The sequence below is a fragment of the Anser brachyrhynchus genome, assembly GCF_964034855.1.
Source record: "Anser brachyrhynchus genome assembly, chromosome: 3".
Classification (NCBI taxonomy): domain Eukaryota; kingdom Metazoa; phylum Chordata; class Aves; order Anseriformes; family Anatidae; genus Anser; species Anser brachyrhynchus.
The window spans coordinates 5,626,741-5,645,102 of NC_137696.1; the positions used below are offsets into that span (position 1 = coordinate 5,626,741).

Consider the following 18,362-nt stretch of genomic DNA (forward strand, 5'->3'; position numbering starts at 1 on the left):
AAAAATCTCTTTTTGAAACAAAGATTACAGGTTCCCAGTCACTCTACCCCCTCCCTCCCTCAACACATATATGTACAGTGAAAATTGACTTTGTTTCTGTTCCAGTATGATTTTTGAACAGTAAGTAGAAGTTAAAAATTATCACTAGTACTAACTGAGCTCACATTTCTACCACAGCCTACAACAGAGCCAGGAGCAGCTGTAGTATCTATCTGAGATGAGATGGTAAGGCTGGAAGTCTGTATAAATGGTTCTGCATTGAGCCCACACTTTCTGCTCCTGCCACAGGCTGTGACTCTGTGGGTAACGCACATACTACTGATGCCAGCCTACTGTTTTACAATAGGCAGTGTTTGAGAGCCCTTCTCTATGAAATCCTCACCACTTTCTATTTCTTCTTCATTATCATCCTCCAGGATATTTACAGGAGCAGCAGTTTCTCCAGCCTCCATCATCTTTTTCAAAGCATCAAGCTGTTCTGTTCATAAGAAAAATAAGAAGTAATCAGTCATGACATCAACAGTTTGTAGCACAATTAAATACATCAGAACAATCATAAATGATTCTCTGATCCTGAGAGCTACTTTTATTTAAAGGGATCTTTAAGATAGAGTTTTCAGTCAGCAATAAAATTTTACAGAGCATGAGTATCATTAGGCACGTACTGTTCTTAGATCTGAAAAGTGGTCAATAAGAGCTATATCCAAAGCTCACTGAAGTTACAGAAAATATTTCCATAGACTTCAAAGGCCTTTGGAGTGAGCATATTATTTCTTCAAAGAATAAGTAGACAGCTATCTCTTTGGTGGTTGATGTATGCAAATGGAGACAAGGCACTTGAATTTTCAATTGTGTTGCCATGTGTGTTTCAGCTAGACAGTATGAACACAATCATGTATCACTAAAGTCAGCAGAAGGTCTGCATGCTTATCTTTTACTGGAGAAGGACCAGGGTCTATCACTTCAGCCGTACTGGGAACTAAGATAGCAACATTATTATTACTGAAAGGAGATAAATATCAGAACTAGCAATAACAAGAAGAAGAGCAATTTGAAATTCCATTTCATTTTTTGCTTATCCTGGAAAAACACAGCAATGTAAACATACCAGTGTAGGCAGAATTTACTAGAGATCCTATCTGTGTTATATTTTAGCTTGAACAGCAATCTGATAAAGTCCCAGGGTTACATTTCCAGGTCTGTCTATGCCCTTGCTGAATGCAGATAGCAAGGCCTAAGCTCTGTCAGTCATATGAAACACAAGGGCAAACAAAGTATCATTTACATGTAATTCATATTCTTCAACAGAAATGTATGAGCAATTTGGAAGCCTTAGTAACGAAGTCCATTCAAATTAATCTAGACTTTTGTTTAAAACAAGATTACTTACTTTTTTCTACTTCAGGTTTCAACCTTTTATTCTTTATGAGAATCTTTCTTTTGAGGTCATTAGGAGAAGGTAAGGCTTTACCTGGATCAAGCTGTAAAATAATTTATAGAAAAGGTTTTAATAACATCTATTTGACCTCTCTATAACTCAACTGGGGATTTTGACTTTAGGACGGTAATGGTAAGGGGCAGTGAACAAGCAGTGCCACCTCAGGCACAGCCCTTGGAGGCAGTCTGACTACAGTTGTCTCCTCTGATTCTTCCCTATCTCATGGGAAACCTGTGCTCATCCTCATCTACACTGGTTATAATGTCTCCCATTCTGTCCTGCCTAGCAGTAGGCACAGAAGAGACCTCCAACCATTCATCAGAGGACTTCCTACTTTCCTTCTCTACATGTGGCTCACATGCAGTTTAAGTCAGAGTTTAGCCCTTTTTAATTTCATCTCTAAATAACTCACCTTTTATAGTCCCTTCAAGCTGTAATAATGGAAGAGAGACTGCCCACATATGCAGAGTAAAAATGGGCTGGCACTGGTGAATGGAAAACTCTGCCCAGTCCTTAGCTAAGTGGTGAAGACTATTTTTGCCAGTAGGGCTACAGGGTCACATCTTCAGTATTCATGAAAGCCAAATGGCAAGTCTGACATACACAGGAAGTACTACTAAAGGTTTTGTTCCAACTCTGGGAGGGAGAAAATATATTACTGGAAAAAAAAAAAAAGTAAAAAAAATCCTCTGATTTAAGCCTCATCACATCACTGAGGCTAAGAAACAGATTTGGATATGATAAGTAACACACTCTCCACCTTAGGCTTGCTAAGGATATTGTAGAGGGAGTCACTGCTATAATGGATTGTGGTTCCCAGATAACTATAAATGATACAGGAGTAGAAAATATTGCCAGGACTAGTAAAAATTCTTAGAAGAAATGCTCAGATATTCTGATCCTTAAATCCAACTCTGAGCTACATAGAAGCAGCACTGGGGACAAAGAAACAAAAGAACAAAGCACCACAACTTGAAACCCAATAAAAGAAGCAGAGGTGACAATTAGCAACCAGGGAAAAAACAACAACAACAAAAAAAAACAGCCCAACTCCACAATAATGGGTGCAAACCTCCTTCCAAGAAGGTAACAATATCCATAACTACCAGGGTTAGTGTAGTCATTAGAGTTTTGGCATGTTGGATGAAGACAAAATACAACTGTTCCTGAGAGTGCCTGGGTTGTAATTCCACTAGATGTCAGTGCCGCAGAGCTCATTCATCCCCAAGCACCCCCAAGCACAGGGCATAACTGCATGCCCATTTGGACGAATATTTCCTTCTCCTTAAAACTAAATCTGCTTCAGCCAGTGCTGTCTCTCTCTGAAGTCTGTCCTCCTCAGTCTGTAGAAGTACCAGAAAACAAGCACTCATACACAATTCAGGCTCCTTTGGCCATCTCTGCCACATTTGCTTTGGTAGCAGCTGGGGACTGAATTCACCCACAACAAGGAAGGGGTACAAACTGCAGAAGGCTCAGTACTGCTACAGAGCACAGGCAGCCAAGACTAATTACTGGGCCCTGAGGTAGAAGCATGGTTCTCTTTGGCCAGCTTTATTTTAGGCTTGCCTGAAAGCTGCTGGAGGTTGTCATTTATGAGGAATGTGGCAAGGTGCTACATATAGCAGGCAATTTTACAGGTTTAGTTCTCTCGGATGCACCTTTCATGGCAATGACCATCAGGTCACTGCACAGGTCACCAAGTCTGGTGAGTTGCTGTCCCTGCAACATGCAAGGAAACCCAAGAAAAGCACAGTTCTGAAGAAGATAATACCAGGAGGTCCCTTGCAGGAGACGACAAATAAAGCAGAATCCTCTTTGACATGGTCTCCCACAGCACTGAAGAGTGCCTGTAGGTTTTGGGTGGCTGCTGGCAGACAGTGAGCACATTGCTCAGGAGAGTAGCAAAGGACTGGGGGAGTAGTTGCAAGCAGTGGATAACAAGCTATTAAAGCCTCAAACACTGTGTTTGTGGAGGAGTGCCCGTTATTACTTCCTGCCACGCAGGAGAGTGAAGTGCATGCAGATTACAGTGCACTTGATAGTCCAAATGAGACTGCAGGGAACTCTGCTTAATTTAATTGTTAATGCAGTAGTGGAGGCCACCTAGACTTCAGGGTCTGATCTAGAGCATAAAGCATGCAAAGTGTAGCTGAAATAGAAGGTTTCCTGAACTGAAACCATGCAATTTAAAATTAATTGTTTTTCAACAGTGACTGGCAAGTTGCAGAGTTATGTATGACCTGGAAATACAATGTATGCGGTGTATTTTATATAGGAGCTGATATTGCATCACACATCAAGGGGATGGATTTCCCCAGGCTGCTTGCCAGAGCCCTGTACAGAAGAGATTGAACAATCAGATAAGGATGTTTGTACCAAAAAGCGTAGACATTCAAATACACTAGTCATTTTTGAAAGCACAGGACTGGTAGTGATCAGCACTCCAACTATAGGTGATAAGACCCCAGTTTATTGTCTCTTTTAAACACAGATAATGTAAAAAATAGAAACGCTGTCAGAAGATAACATACTGGATGTGTTTCTAGAGGCTGCTTCAACAGGAGATCTCCAAAAAGATCTTCACAGTATTTTGACATCTTGTACTGCTGATATTTGCTGTAAAAGATGATGTTGGTTCATTTTTTAAATATAAAAAAGAAATCACTATTAGTCAGCAAAACAGAATAATACTAAGTAATGTAGACTTCCCAAATTATATACTACCCAATTTCTCTCAGCTGAGACACATTACTTTACTGTAATTAAACTGTCAATAAAGGTCTGTTATCTGACAGAGATGAATTTAATAAGACCAAGAAAATAGATTAACTGAATCCCACACAACTAATGGAACATGCAAATATATTTCACAGCTTTACCACAGATAAAAAATATTGCTATTATTAAGCTAGCTAAAAATTGACTATTAAAGTACATTCCCTTCCAAGTAACACCCAGCATATCTGCATAGCCCAACACACTTTTCAAGTACATTCAAATAGTAGCATTTTTGAGCTTTATCACCTTTCTCATCCATTGTACTAAAAAAAAATATTAAAAAGGGCACTATATACCTGCAGTGATTTTCAAATGAAAGAATGACGGGGTATTCTGATGTAACAAATGCTGTTTCCTTAATGGCTTGAATTACATCCTTTAAAATGCAATAATAGGATTCAAAATTAGAACAGATCAAATTACAATCATAATGAAAAAGATTTTTTTGTCCTCCTCCTCATCCTCAGAAACACAGAACTGAGTTTCACATGTGCCAACTGAAACCAGAACTAGAAAAAAAAAAAAGTATGCTCCTTCTTCTCTGTTTACCCCCCACAAACAACCTGTGCACCAGCACCCAACTGCAGCTGCAGTTTCTACTACCATCTCCATTCTGCCAGGAAGCATTTCTGTTCCCTGAATGACTCCTGCATCTTCAGGCTGTTTCCACAGCTAAGGAACTTCTCAGACAGCAGGGAGGATATTTACTCTGCTGTTCAAAGAGCCACCGAATGTGAAAATATTGGGCAAAGTAATCAAGCCTGCTTTCTGCATTTTTTGTGGAAAGGCAGCAGTAGCACAGGGGTATGTAACGTGAGCGGGAAATGAGCCTTAATATCTGGGAACAAGAAACCACGCCTATGCAATTTGTCAGTCTGTCAAAATGGAGCAGTGGCAGATGCTGAGGAGGAGAGGGGTGCCTTCCATGGATTCTTGTCCAGGGGTCCTACTGGGGTTTGTTGCCAGGTGGAGAGGTCAGGCATTTACCTTGAAAAGAATATCTGTACACATTGCTTTTCCATGCGTTATTATTGGTTCTTGGTCTTCACCTTTTCCATCCCAACAGTCCAGCTCAACACATCTAAAGACCCAAGAAAAATATCACCTTTCTTAGTGCTTCAGTACAGGTGAGCTGCCTGGGACAAGTTCTGAGCAGCGATGTTCAGAGCAGTAAGTTACCAAGCAGTTTTGGGCATTACGCAATTCCTTTTAAGCTGTACATGTGTAATTTCAGACTGCTTTTATTACTTCAGGTATTCTACCTTAAATACAGTATACGTGGGGCAAGATATTAATACCTGAAGAAAAAAATAGCACTGTAATACTCTTCTATTTATTATCTTACTCGGTTAACTGTGACACATACTAGTAGGTCAAGAAATCAAGCAGGAAATCATAAACATTCTCATTTACTCATAGGGTTCTTAATTACAAATCAAGAAGCACTCTGAAAGTCTTTGTTTGTCATTTTGATATCAAACTTATCTTTCTTACAACCCAACTCCAGACACCAATTTCTACATCCTACTGCCTTCCAATGTTTTTTGTGACAGTCTTAAATATGTATATTTTCATTTACCACATTGATATATTTATGCATTCAGTTATACACTATATCTTCACCAAAGTATACTATGTAGTCTTAAAGTATTAGATTCACAAATATTAAAAGACTTATCTACTGCTTCCAACCTGCATCCAGCCAAAAGTACTTGTCTGTACATCTCCACCGAAGACTTGCCACCAAACTGCCTGCCCGTTAAATATGTATTGTGAGAGGAACTGATAAAATAGTGAGCCAAAGGATGGTCCATTTCTTGATATAATTCCAAACGATCTAAGAAAACCGGTGCATTTTCATCTGACATCAAGTATCTGCAAAATCCATCACTTGATATGAGACCTAGAAGGCAGAAGAAATCATAGTAAATTACTACTTGAAATTTATAGTGGGTAGGATTCAAACTATCTTTCAGAACATGAACGCTAGCAAAAAAGGTATGTCTCTAAAGGTTTCTGCAAGCAAACACTTCTTTTCTTCCAGTGCTCCAAGCTGACCAGCAACTGTGTCCTTGATGCAAAATCTGACACTGTGTCCCCAGATAATAAAACCAGATGTACAAGAAAGAATCCTGACAGTAGATACGTTTTTTAAAAGTTTCCCAAATTTATTTCAGACCTCTTGGAAATATAAGTCAAAGAAAGACTCTAAATAATTAGCCACAATTCAGTTCCTGGCTAGAAGAATAAGCCAACATCAACCCCCGCTACAGCTTTGTGCTTGCAAAACCCTCTTCCTTGCAAATTAGTGAACAACACTTTCCTGTTCTAGATTAAGTCCCACCTTCATAAAACATGATTTTATATGTTCCATCCTAAACAAATGGCAACTTCTGTAGTATACACTTTTTTTATTTTGAAAAGCTTGTAAAACTCACTGGAATCAAGAGTAGTCAAAGAAGAGTGAATTAAAAAAAAGTCAGAATTAGAATCAGGTAATTAATACTAATATTTCTATTTCATACATGGCACATGCTCGATTCTTTCTAGAAGGAGTTGCCACGTTGTTCCCCATTTACTAAACCCCAACGTCAAGCTAACCTCTCCCATTTTGTACCAGGCTAGGCTGTCTGTGTGGCCACAGTGCAACTTGGATCAGGGAATTAATCCTTCTGAAAAATCACTGATTTTGAGGGGGAGATATCTTTCAGCAAATCAGTTTCCTGGTCTACTTCACTGGTTAGCCCTGCAAGTGCTTGCCCCTGACCACAAGGACCGTAATCTCCCTTCAAAAAGTTTGCAGGCTTCAGAACAAATTCCCCAAATGCCTAAAAAATAGCAAATCCTGAATTTCCTCCCACATTTACCTTTACTCTTCAAGTCTTCATCTGGCTCATATGTCTCAATTATCTGCATTGCTCTTTTTGTGTCATAAAAGGGAAATAAAATTTCATTGAGCCGAGGATCTCGTTGATGCTAAGGTTAGAAAACAACAGAATTCAGCAAAACAATATAGTGCATGGCTACCATCCAAGAGCATTTCATTACTGCAGATGAGAAAGAAAGAAGTGGACATTTAAAAAAAAAAAAAAAAGCCCTAAAACTTTCAGACTATCCAACAGCAACTTTAGCTTTAGACAGAAAACAAACCTTATCTTCCATAAGAAACTTAGGCAGCTTTATTATAAATATTTCCAAATAAATCCACTGTAACCGTATAACTGGTCTTACTGTTGCTTGTTCATGAAAATAATGACTGCACTTGGTATACATGCCAATGAAATGTTGACAATAGCTAAGCTCATCTTTATAAAATCTCTCTTCTTCCTTCCAATCTTTTGTGTAGATCATGTAAACTGGCAGGCTTGACTGATAGCACAGTAATCACCTCCGCAAAAATGCATGTCTTCAGCAATATCTATAGCTGAAGTAAAAATTGAAAGTAAAATAAAGCTGTACTATATATACATAATTTGAAACCTGAATTTAGAAATATGAAACTACTGATGTTTATTTGTGAATCCTAGAAACACTGTGCACTATTCAGAAAAAACTTAAATTCTTAGAAGAGATATATACAATTTAGAAGAACTTTATAGTATCCTCAATTCACAGTAATTTATGGTATTAAGATTTCATAATATATTTAGTATTTCTATGTATTCTAGATGCAATTTAGCAGTGATTTCTAATACACTAAAATTCAGAGGTTTTTTGTTTTGGTTTGTTTTTGCTCACAGTTGTGCTATATAACATTTGTTTTTCTCCACGCTGGATTAGAGCTGCACACTGTGTGCCTGATTCTCCATTAAAAGAAAATTAAAAACAGAATTGAACGGAGTAGTGGCATGTAAGCAGATGCAATAAAATGTAAAGAAATAAATATGACCATGAAAACACTCTTTTACCCCAGTAGATGCAGTTTTCAAGCTGCAGTTTAAGCAGAATTCAGAAATGTAACAGGCCACCCCCATATCGGTGATCAGTAATTTGGAGTGGACAGGATGGTGTTCACATGGCTTGGCACAGCATTATCAGCATTTGCTGTAATTCCTTATGTATATATATATATATATTTGACAGTTTTTCAGGAAGAAAAGTAGTTTCCAATCAAAAATAATCACTTGATCTCTTTTCTTACAATCAATACATTGATGAATGTGCTTTATTGATTCCAAGAAATTACAACCAATGCCAATTTAATCATGCAGTTAAAGAGGGATCTTTCAAGTAAAGCTACTGACAGTATGCAGCATCTAAATTACAGCATTTTCATTGACTACAGATCGACTGTCTGGATATCTAAGTAAAACTCAGATGAAATATGAAATGAGAGCAGCTGGATGCAGGACATAACTTGCTAAGCAGCACAGAACAGCAATACAACACTGGCATGCAAAAGCACAGTCTAATATGACAAATGACAAGCTTTATATCATGAAAGACATTTCACTACTTCAAAAAAATTTAAGAAGTAGACAGAAAGGTTCTTACTCAAGAAGAGTACTCTTACCCATTCTTCTACAGTTAATCATAAGCATACAGAATAAAATAAATGGGATAAAGAAAAAAAGCCTCCTCTAGAATAAGACTCCAGAATTACTGTAAGTAGCTAAGAGCAAAATATTCTTCTTGTAGCAATGACCATTGCTCATTATCAACTTTTTTCCCCATTATAAAATCATGTCTCCATGTTTACTTAGTTTAAAAACCAAAGCAGATCTGACAACTGATGACGTGTTATTTTAAAAAAATGGAAGAATGCTTATTAGTGTATCTTGGGGAAATCTTCTGCATTACTGAGCTTGCTGGCACAGCTGTAACATAAAAGCTGACTGGAACTAAAAGCAAGAAGTTTCATCTAGAAAGGCAACATGTCCCTGGACTAATTGCATATGTCCAGAGTTGCCTTTGCTTGGTCTAGTTACCATATGAAGTAGAGAACCCTTACCCTAGACATTCTTAACCACATAAGGGTGAACCATCTAAAAGAATGGGGAGAAAAAAAAATCCTGTATAGTTCTGGAAAGAGAGAAAGACCATTTAGCCTCCCCGACCTGGCCTCCACTCTACTCTCTGAGCAGATATAAACTGAGATGTAAAGTAGCTTTTGTGCCCCAAATAATTTTACTTCTCGAATTTGTCCTGTGCAGTGGAGTAAGAATGGCATCCTTACGTGGAGATGAAAAAACAGAGGGAGACAGAAAGAGAGAGTAAATGAATGCGAATGAAAGAGGAAGAGCAAGCAAGAGAGTGGAAGGGAGGGAGGAAAGGAAGAAGAAAGGGAAGAAGACAGTGGGAAAGAGAGGGGGCAGTGGGAAAGAAAGGGAAAGAAAAGGATCTCCTCATACCTCCTTCCCAGGAGAAAGGTTGAATCCTGGTCAGATTCAGACTACTGAATTTCCACTTTGACATTTACTTAGCTTATAATTTATTGCTGCAAATGAATGGCAGGAGCAAATCTCAATAGTAGTGACCTCAGTTGTTTTTCTACTACATTTTCTTTTTTCTAAATTGGACTTAATAACAAAAACAACAAAAAAAATTCTAAAACTTAAATTTCTAAAATCTTCCTAGAAGTTTTAATACTGATACACAACTAAATCAGCTGTCAGCCAGAAGCATTTAAAAGGCAAATAGAGACAGCATTTTGACTGGACAGATGCTCACCCTCCACTTATACCCAGTAACATACCATCATGCTCTCTTAAAAAGCTGTAATGCTTACAGTTTTTGTGGCCTGCCCTGGAGGCTATGGAATTCAAATTAATTTAGGCTAAAGACTCTCATGAATAATTGCCCTGCCAAGCAATTCTCTTCTCCTAAATTATCTTCTTGTATTTTCCAGCATTAAATATCACTACTAATTGCAGTACTGGCCTGTTGTAAAGGGGACAGAAATGATCACATCAGGTGGGAGAATTTAGTTTATTTAGTGCATTTCAAATCATGACCAAAATTTTAAACACCAAATATATTTGAAGACCAAAATACCTTAAGCACTAATCCAAAGGCATTGGTTTCAAGTCACCAGACTAAATGTGCCATTCTATAAAACTTTTCTACATTTTTTTCCCAGCTCTAGTCACCAACTAAAGGGAAACAACCATTAGTCATGAAGTATTAATCACAGAATCACAGAACTGTAGGGGTTGGAAGGGACCTCGAGAGATTATTGAGTCAACCCCCCTGCCAAAGCAGGTTTCCTAGAGCAAATTGCACACATAGGTGTCCAGATGGGTCTTGAATATCTCCAGAGAAGGAGACTCCACAATCTCCCTGGGCAGCCCTCGCTGTGAAGTTCTTTTGCATGTTGGTGCAGAACTTCCTGTGCTCCATTTTGTGGCCGTTGCCCCTTGTCCTGTCCCCACAAACCACTGAAAAGAGGTTGGCCATATCGCTTTGTCTCCCACACTTCAGGTCTTTATAAACATTGATAAGATCCCCTCTCAGTCTTCTTTTCTGAAGGCTGAACAGACCCAGGTCTCTCAGCCTCCCCTCACAGGGGAGGTGCTCTTCTTTTTGAATATTCTCTTTTATATGTACTTTGGTTCGATGAAGAATGAGTGCATTCCCAACTGAAAAAGAAAATTTTACTCTGAAATTGATCTACGAATTCTGAATATGATCTATTTGATTTTTCTATGGGGGAACTTATTGCTTGAATCTTAATATAACAGTATCAGAAATATATACATTTCTGATATAAATACAAATGGATTTGTAAATAGTAAAATAATTTTAGAAGGAAAGAATTTTGGTAAGGCTTTTGGTCCCTAAAAGATCATGCATCATGCAGAGAAGTAAAGCAGCTACCCGTGTTCTATATGACAAGAATCTATTGGTACAAACCCAGGTAGAATGTACTTATTTTCCATGTGTAAGTTCTTGTTATATCTACATAGCGCATTTGCTGTTGCAATTCTGATAGAGTCAGCCTTCCACAACTTACTGGGCTTTACAAATAGAAAAAAAAAAAAAAAAAAAAGAAACCCCTCACACTGTTTATTCGCACACTCATGATGTTTTTAAGAAATACTAAATACTCTTGCCAACAACTGTATTCTGGAAATACAGCAATAAAAATATTTCCTCTTATGCTGCACACATACTATTTTAAAAATCATATACAAACCCTTAAAATACCCTCTTAGCTCTTAGATTTGTAATAGATAGAAATATACTGTACAGTAGAATCAAACCAATGTTTTTAAAAGCCTACTTCATTTCTTCTATTATTCAAAGGGATAAGCAGATATATTTATCTGTGGCCTTTAGGTAAAAATAATTGCTTATAATAAAATACTGGATGTATTTTTAATAAAAACGCATCGAATGTAACAGTATAAAATGTATTAAACATACACAACACAAGACAACAAGCAAATAATCTACAGAAGCAATCTGCAAAAGCCAACATGTAGGAAGCACAAGAACATATAAGGTTGGAGCTGATTTTTGCACCTGGATGTTACCATAATGGAAAGATCAGCAGATCAGAAGCATAGCAAATCATGGCATGATACATGCAATGGATAGACTGGAAGAAGCAAGCCACTGCAGACAGACTTGTATGGTAGTTAATGTATGAAAAAGCTTACTTCATTTAGAAAGCTCACTAATTGGTCTACCGTTAAATAATCAGTTTTGTCTCCATTGCTGAAAAGAAATTTATTAGAGAATGTAAGTTTTCATATATGATGCTACAAGTAGGTATGATTTACATGTTGACATCGTCAATACTTCTAAAACCTTCCACTTCTCTGCCTAAAATAACTTTATAATCTCAAAATGAACAGTCACAGAAAACAAACTGTCTATGCTTGACACAATGTATCTCCTTTACTTGCTATAATTTAACACACATTACTTCATAAAACAACATGTAAGTCCTCCAGCTGAGAATAAATTGAAGGAAGAAACTTTTAAAACATCAAATTTCTTACTTAATTTAGTTAGTTTACATAGTGTGTTAATCACCTAAAGGAGCAAGTTAAAATTACAGTAGTTAGTAAAGCCAATGCAAAAAAAAAAAAAAGTTCCAGGTGCTTCTTCTAACTCATGTAAAAGTTGCTCTAAATACAGAGTGAACTTTTACATTAACAATCTGAGAGGGAAGGAAGGGGAAAAACATAGACTTAAGGCTTGTCTTAACATATTGCTGATGATACTAGGATTCAAGGTTAAACAATCTTTACAGCATTCTGTCACTATTAGATATGGACTAAAATTACAATAAAATTAGTTTAAAGGAAGATTATATTATATTTGAACTTACATCTTCTTAAAGAGGTCCTCTATGTCAGTTCGGGGACATATCTTTTGGGTGAGCTCATAAAATTTGTCATAAGTAAATGCTGCAGGCTCAATTTCATCATTCTGCAACAAAATGCAAAGGCACATTTGTTCAGCAAAAGACTGCTTATATGCTTTATTCCTAAGAGTGTTATCTTACACCACAAAAAGCAATCAAATACTGTTTTAGCTCTTTACCCATTATACATTTACTTTACCTAGTTTATTTTGTATTTTTTCCAAACAGTTCTCAATTCATCTTTATCACAGATCTGTCAGTTGTTCACATATTCTGACCTCACAGCAACATTAATTCTACATACACAGATTTGGAACCCAGTGTTTATTTTTTCTAATGAAGCTTAAAAAAAAATATCCAAACTAGTGTATTAACTTCAAGATACTTATGCTGAAGCCAAGACACTTCAAGAAAATGTCTCAGGTTTGGTACAGTGGTTTTAAATAGCAAAGCAGCTCTCTTACAGGGGTGCATAAAATTTCCATGAGAGGGAATGCACAGCTAACACATTCAGTATCGTGCCCTTCTTTGGCTGAACAAGATGAGAACTGCAGCTGTGAGGAAAAAAAAAAAAAATCACCCTTGGTGTCAAGCACTGCAACCGCTGGACACCCAGTTTTCTATGCTCCCCCTCCCTGGCTGGAGACAGCGAGCTGCTGAGCCTGCAGGCTGCCTCCCACCAGCCTTGGCAGGTGCCAAGCCAAAAACTATGGGCTGGAGTCTCCAAAATGAAAAAAGGGAGACTTGGCAGGGAGCAAAGGTGAAGAAACCAACCATGACTGTAGCCAGCTGTCACCCCTCTGGGGCTGCTGACAGGGGCTCCAGCTGCAAGCAGGACAGAGCTGGAGAGCAGTTCTTCAGTGGAGGGGAGCAAAAAGCAGGAGGAATCCAAGAAACACAACTGAGAGGGCAGCATGCAGCCATGTTCTGCACTCATGTGCTTTGTATAAACGCATGGGGCGAGGCAGTTATTACAGAAAAGAAGAGAAGCCTCATTTAAGAGGTTTAAGGATCGCTATGTCATAAACATTTGATTACATTTTGATTTTAGTAAACAACCTACAGTGATGAATAAGCTACTCACGAACAATACGCATGTTTTTGCATGATGCATATGACTTTGATCACAGATATGAATATGAATGATTCATCAGTTTATTAATGTACAAAGAATTTATTCAAAAATGCAAAATACCTTTCCACTGGGAAGACCTAATTCCTTAAGTGCCTGAAAGATCACTTTTTCTGTTTTACCTGATGCAAAGGTTCTGGTAATGCTAAAACAAAAGAGTGGGGGAAAAAAAGGGAAAAATGTTAGTAACTTCTTAAACAATCAGTTCTCTCTCTCTCTTGCTTTTTACTGCCAACATTTTCCTCCAACTTCAACTGATGAATATAAGCGTCTTCCAAGTAGTAGTGCAGCTGAAAAAATGCTCCATGTTTCACAGAGCAGCAGTGTTCTGCCTGCAAGCTATCCATTAGAAAACATCAAAATAATGAACTGCAAAAAGAACAGAAGAGTTGCTGTTTTTTTCAGTATACTGGGATATGGAGCTGTGAAAAGCATTATTCTTTTGGATCTTTTCACCTCCACACATAGATAAATGACTGTGTTTAAAAAGTAGCAGATTCAACAAGAGAGAAGACTCATGGCTCCAGGCTTTCCTGCTTGCGGTGACTTCTCTTCCTTTCCAAGCATTAACCTATGCCTCCCACATCACCCTTAAGGTAGGCCTGAACCATTCCCAATGGCAGGTTCCTTCCTCTTTCCTTTTCAAGCAGTCTCTGCTAGCCAGGGACTCCCAGATGCATGTCAGATCTTATTCCCTGCTCCCTCACCAGCTGCAGTGTTCACTCCTCCCTTCGAATGCTCCCTTGCCTTGCACGCATTATGAATGCCCCTGTTCTAGATGTACTATGCATTTAAGTAGGTTTCCACCAAACTGATTAACATCCATTTGCTTCCACAAAACAATAATTCCATTTAAAGCTTAGATATTTGGCATGTTTAATGTAAAAACATTTGGTCTATTTCTGTTTCCATTTGAGACAAGTTTGAACAGCCTCTACCTCTGGAAAAGTAGATCCAAATTTGACACTCTCCTCCTTTCCAGGGTCTAAGCTAAAAAGATGCATCCCAGAACTCCTTGATTTTGATGTCTCAATCTGGAGGGGAAAACTGAGGTCTGTATCCGGTATCTATTGCTAATGCTAAGAAAACCTGTATTGTGGGAAATACCCTATAGCTGCCTCATGAGAATAAGTTGCTTGTTATCATCAAGACAATCGTTTGCGGACTCTTTTTGTTAGTCTCATGCATACTAAATGATTTCACAAGGTGAAAGATGTGAAATCAACAGTTGCTGTTATTTGTTGCCATAGCAATTCACAGTTGTTCTACTCTCCAAAACACTCTAAGACTCCTATGTAAATATTTTCATACTAATAAAATGAAGATCAGGAAGCCAAAGATCCAAGTGATAAAGTAGTATTTTAACCTATCTTGGCTATTTTTTTACTGGGTTCTTACAACAGGTTCCCATCTCCCTATTTAGGTACATAATTAAGTTATTTGACTTCCAAAGCTAAGTACTGTGATGTTTTCACTGAATTATAGAATGAGCTTAACTTTAGGCACCTGTTTCTTAAAAAAAATATACATCTCAAGCAGCTATTTTCTCCCAATGCTATGACACTGAATAACATCAGGTCTATAATTTATAATCTGTCTCCAGCCCTGTAAAAATTCTATGCCTGTTCTAATGAATCAGGCCCCAATAATAAATATAATGCCAAAAGTGTAATATTGGCATAAGTAATTACTCAGAAATGGAGAGCCAAGATCCCATGGCTGCAGAAAACTTCTTTTTGATATCAAACTATTTACTTCACTAAAGATAACAGCAAATATAGCAATGATTTGTAAATAGAGCAGCAGTCTAGAAACAAGTACATGAATTAAAAAAGAGTTTAAAAGTATACTTTCATTTTGCTAAGGGTACTGTAAATAAAACTATTTTTTATTCTATCTGAAGAGACTTCATCCTAGCATATTTACATTCATCTTGTAGTATACCTTGGAAAAAAATTGGATTATTTCTGACACAAGCAATTTGCTGGTTGATAGACACCTACAGGTGTTAACTCCTCATGTTCTATGGTGGATTTTTTTTTTCTTTCTTACCTTTTTTTTTTGTTGTTTGTGAGGGTGGGGGACAATGTATCAATGTGCTCTTTCATTTTTTAAAATATTTCAAATCTAGGACTGAGGGTTATCAATCTACCTTGCCTTTTGATGGATTCAATAACTTGGTTATTTCAAAATATTTACCACTTTCAAATCATTATTTCAAATATCAAATCAACACAGATACTATTCAAAACAATCACTTATTCTGGCTACACTGAATTTATCAGTTTGGCTAGAACTGGAAGTACCACTGTGTATACTGTCCAAAAAAATCATCTAAAACTACGATTTCCAACCATCATCTAACTATAGGAGCAGACATTTCTTCCAGGCACTCTGGAGTAATCAATACAAAGCTTATTTACTAAAATGTGTAATTTCAAATTAACTTAATTAAACCAGTATGAAACAAATGTAGTCTTTGTGCTTTTTTTCCTCTTTTTCTCTTTTTTTTTTTTAATCTTTATAGTTAGATGCTAAATTAGCTCAAACTCTTTTAAATGTAGTCATACCAATGGATGATCATAGGTTGACCTAATTTCATTTCCAGCCAGGCTCTATCTGAACAGGCACAACTTTCACATACAGAAAACCTGTTTTCTGCCAATGGAAAGCTGCAGAAACAGAGTATTTTTTTTTATGTTAACAAGCACTGACTTTTTCTGTTATCGTTTATAGTAGTTTGAAAATCTGAAAATACAAAATATTTTAACCAGTGTTCTCCTAAGGCTTTTGCACTACTAACTGCTAGTATTTCTTCTCTCTCAAACACATTACATTGATAGTAATAAATATATGCCCCAGAGTAGGTTCAAATCCAATAGCAGCTGAGAAGAATCTCCATGACCTTACAACCCCAACAGTACTAACAAGGAGTCAGGAATATTTGCACCATTTACCACTGACAGCCTAAGGATTTTCACCTTCTCAAACTTTGTCATTTTCTATGCCCATGTGTTGGCTGCAACAATCTGTATTAAACCTAGAAAGAAATGCAGAGCTCTGACTTCCCAGGTGAGATTTTTTCCTCGGGATTTTACTTCATTTCTGTGTAGAAGTGAACTAAAGGGATCTTGCGATACACATTCCTATAGCTTAACCGACCTGCTAGGTATTCTCCGAGAGGATACCATTCCTATCTGTATCCCCAGAGCTACAGTCACTGCTATAGGGGTCTCTGAGCAGCAGGAGGAGGTGGATGTTTGACAGAGCACAGCTGACTAGAAGACACTGAATTTTAAAACAAGGAGGTAATATGGGAGGGACTGACCATAGCAATCTGGAGGTCTGTTGAATGTGAAGCATCAGTAGTTTAAATCTGTAGGAAGATTTACTTGGGTAAACAACGTGAAACTCAGTGCATAGCAGAAGCATTCTGCCCAAATTTCCTGGTGCTTCTTGACTTGCCTTCCTTCAGCTGGTTTCCTCACCCGCGTACCCTTTTCCTCATGAATCTAGCTCCTCCTATTCCTTGTCTTCTCTCCCATACTCTTCCTTTGCACTAAGTGCTTGTGGGAGGAGGAGAGGTTACCCAGTGATGAGAGATCTGTGTGCCTGTGTCTCACTTCATAATAAGCAGGTGCTGCTGGACCAGGCCACTTTCATGATTTCACTGTCCTCCATCAGGGCTCCGCTGCGGAGGGGACGACAGAGCTCTGGTTCAACCTTTTTTCCAAGACAGGTCTAGAGAACAGTCTGATTTTTCCCGTTCGTTGTCATTCCTCTTGCTGACATCTCTCCTATTCCTTTCAGCCCATGATACAGTGCTTACTGGATGAGCACAAAAAGGTTGCCACATTTTACCCACAACAACGTAAAGAATTCCTTGAAGATGTAAAGATTCAGGTTCCCTCAGCACAGCATGGGATAGTAGATTCTTTACAAATTCACACTGCAAATCACTTTTGCAAGAAATTAACCTTCTAGAGACCAATTTGTGTCAACCTGGCACTCTTGGAACTGGAAACACTTTTAAGAAAAACTATTCAACTTTAAGAGACTGTTTAAGTCTTCCACAATCCAAACTCTAAATCTGACAGGATGATTTAATTCACTGGAATAACAAGCCAGTGGACTGGACTCTCTTCAGCAATATGCGGCCTTGTCTGCATAAGTAAATTAGTCTGCTATAGCACAGCAGAGAGAACTTGTGCCTCCCTAAATGAAAGGTAAAATATTTCAAGGTGGAAAAAGTTTCAGACAAGCTAGCACACTATTCATTCAATTCTGAGGAATAAAGCTCTGTGTTCAAACACAGACATAAAGCTCTGACGTCTTGAAAATGAATTTGCTCCTCTAGTACTGTTCCCACATCTTTACCTTTCAGTTGATATTACTCATGGGACCTCAGCACAGGAGATGCCTCATGGCAGTTCAGTTCAAGTTTCGGGAATAGGCAGGAGCTTGGCAATGTGAAAGCAGAAAAATTAATACACTGAAGCAGCCCTAACATTGTCAAGGTGTTACTTGAATAATGAAACTGAAGAAACCTGGAGGGCAGCATAGCAGGCCCTTTATCTTTTTGCAGATTCTGAAGATGCATAATCCTCTCCTTCTTGCATGGAAAAAAAATATCTGTAAGGTTTACTTTACAAAGTCCTTTTTATTGTTCTTTTCTGTGTGTTCCTCCTCATGAAAAA

The 18,362-nt window shown here is 37.8% G+C and overlaps 1 protein-coding gene across 1 annotated transcript in view; it reads right to left on the minus strand.

Annotated features, from left to right (window-relative positions):
• The window catches only part of PLCB4 (phospholipase C beta 4), a 126,801-nt gene that overhangs the window by 56,499 nt on the left and 51,940 nt on the right, over positions 1 to 18,362 (minus strand). Inside the window, exons 7-17 of the mRNA XM_080586765.1 lie at positions 16,994 to 17,134; positions 13,729 to 13,810; positions 12,498 to 12,598; positions 11,821 to 11,878; positions 7,087 to 7,195; positions 5,912 to 6,122; positions 5,207 to 5,300; positions 4,516 to 4,595; positions 3,973 to 4,057; positions 1,391 to 1,481; positions 383 to 478 (exon numbers count right to left, since the gene is read on the minus strand). Coding sequence (XP_080442891.1) covers positions 383 to 478; positions 1,391 to 1,481; positions 3,973 to 4,057; positions 4,516 to 4,595; positions 5,207 to 5,300; positions 5,912 to 6,122; positions 7,087 to 7,195; positions 11,821 to 11,878; positions 12,498 to 12,598; positions 13,729 to 13,810; positions 16,994 to 17,134 — 1,148 coding nt within the window. The remainder of the gene's footprint in view (positions 1 to 382; positions 479 to 1,390; positions 1,482 to 3,972; positions 4,058 to 4,515; positions 4,596 to 5,206; positions 5,301 to 5,911; positions 6,123 to 7,086; positions 7,196 to 11,820; positions 11,879 to 12,497; positions 12,599 to 13,728; positions 13,811 to 16,993; positions 17,135 to 18,362) is intronic.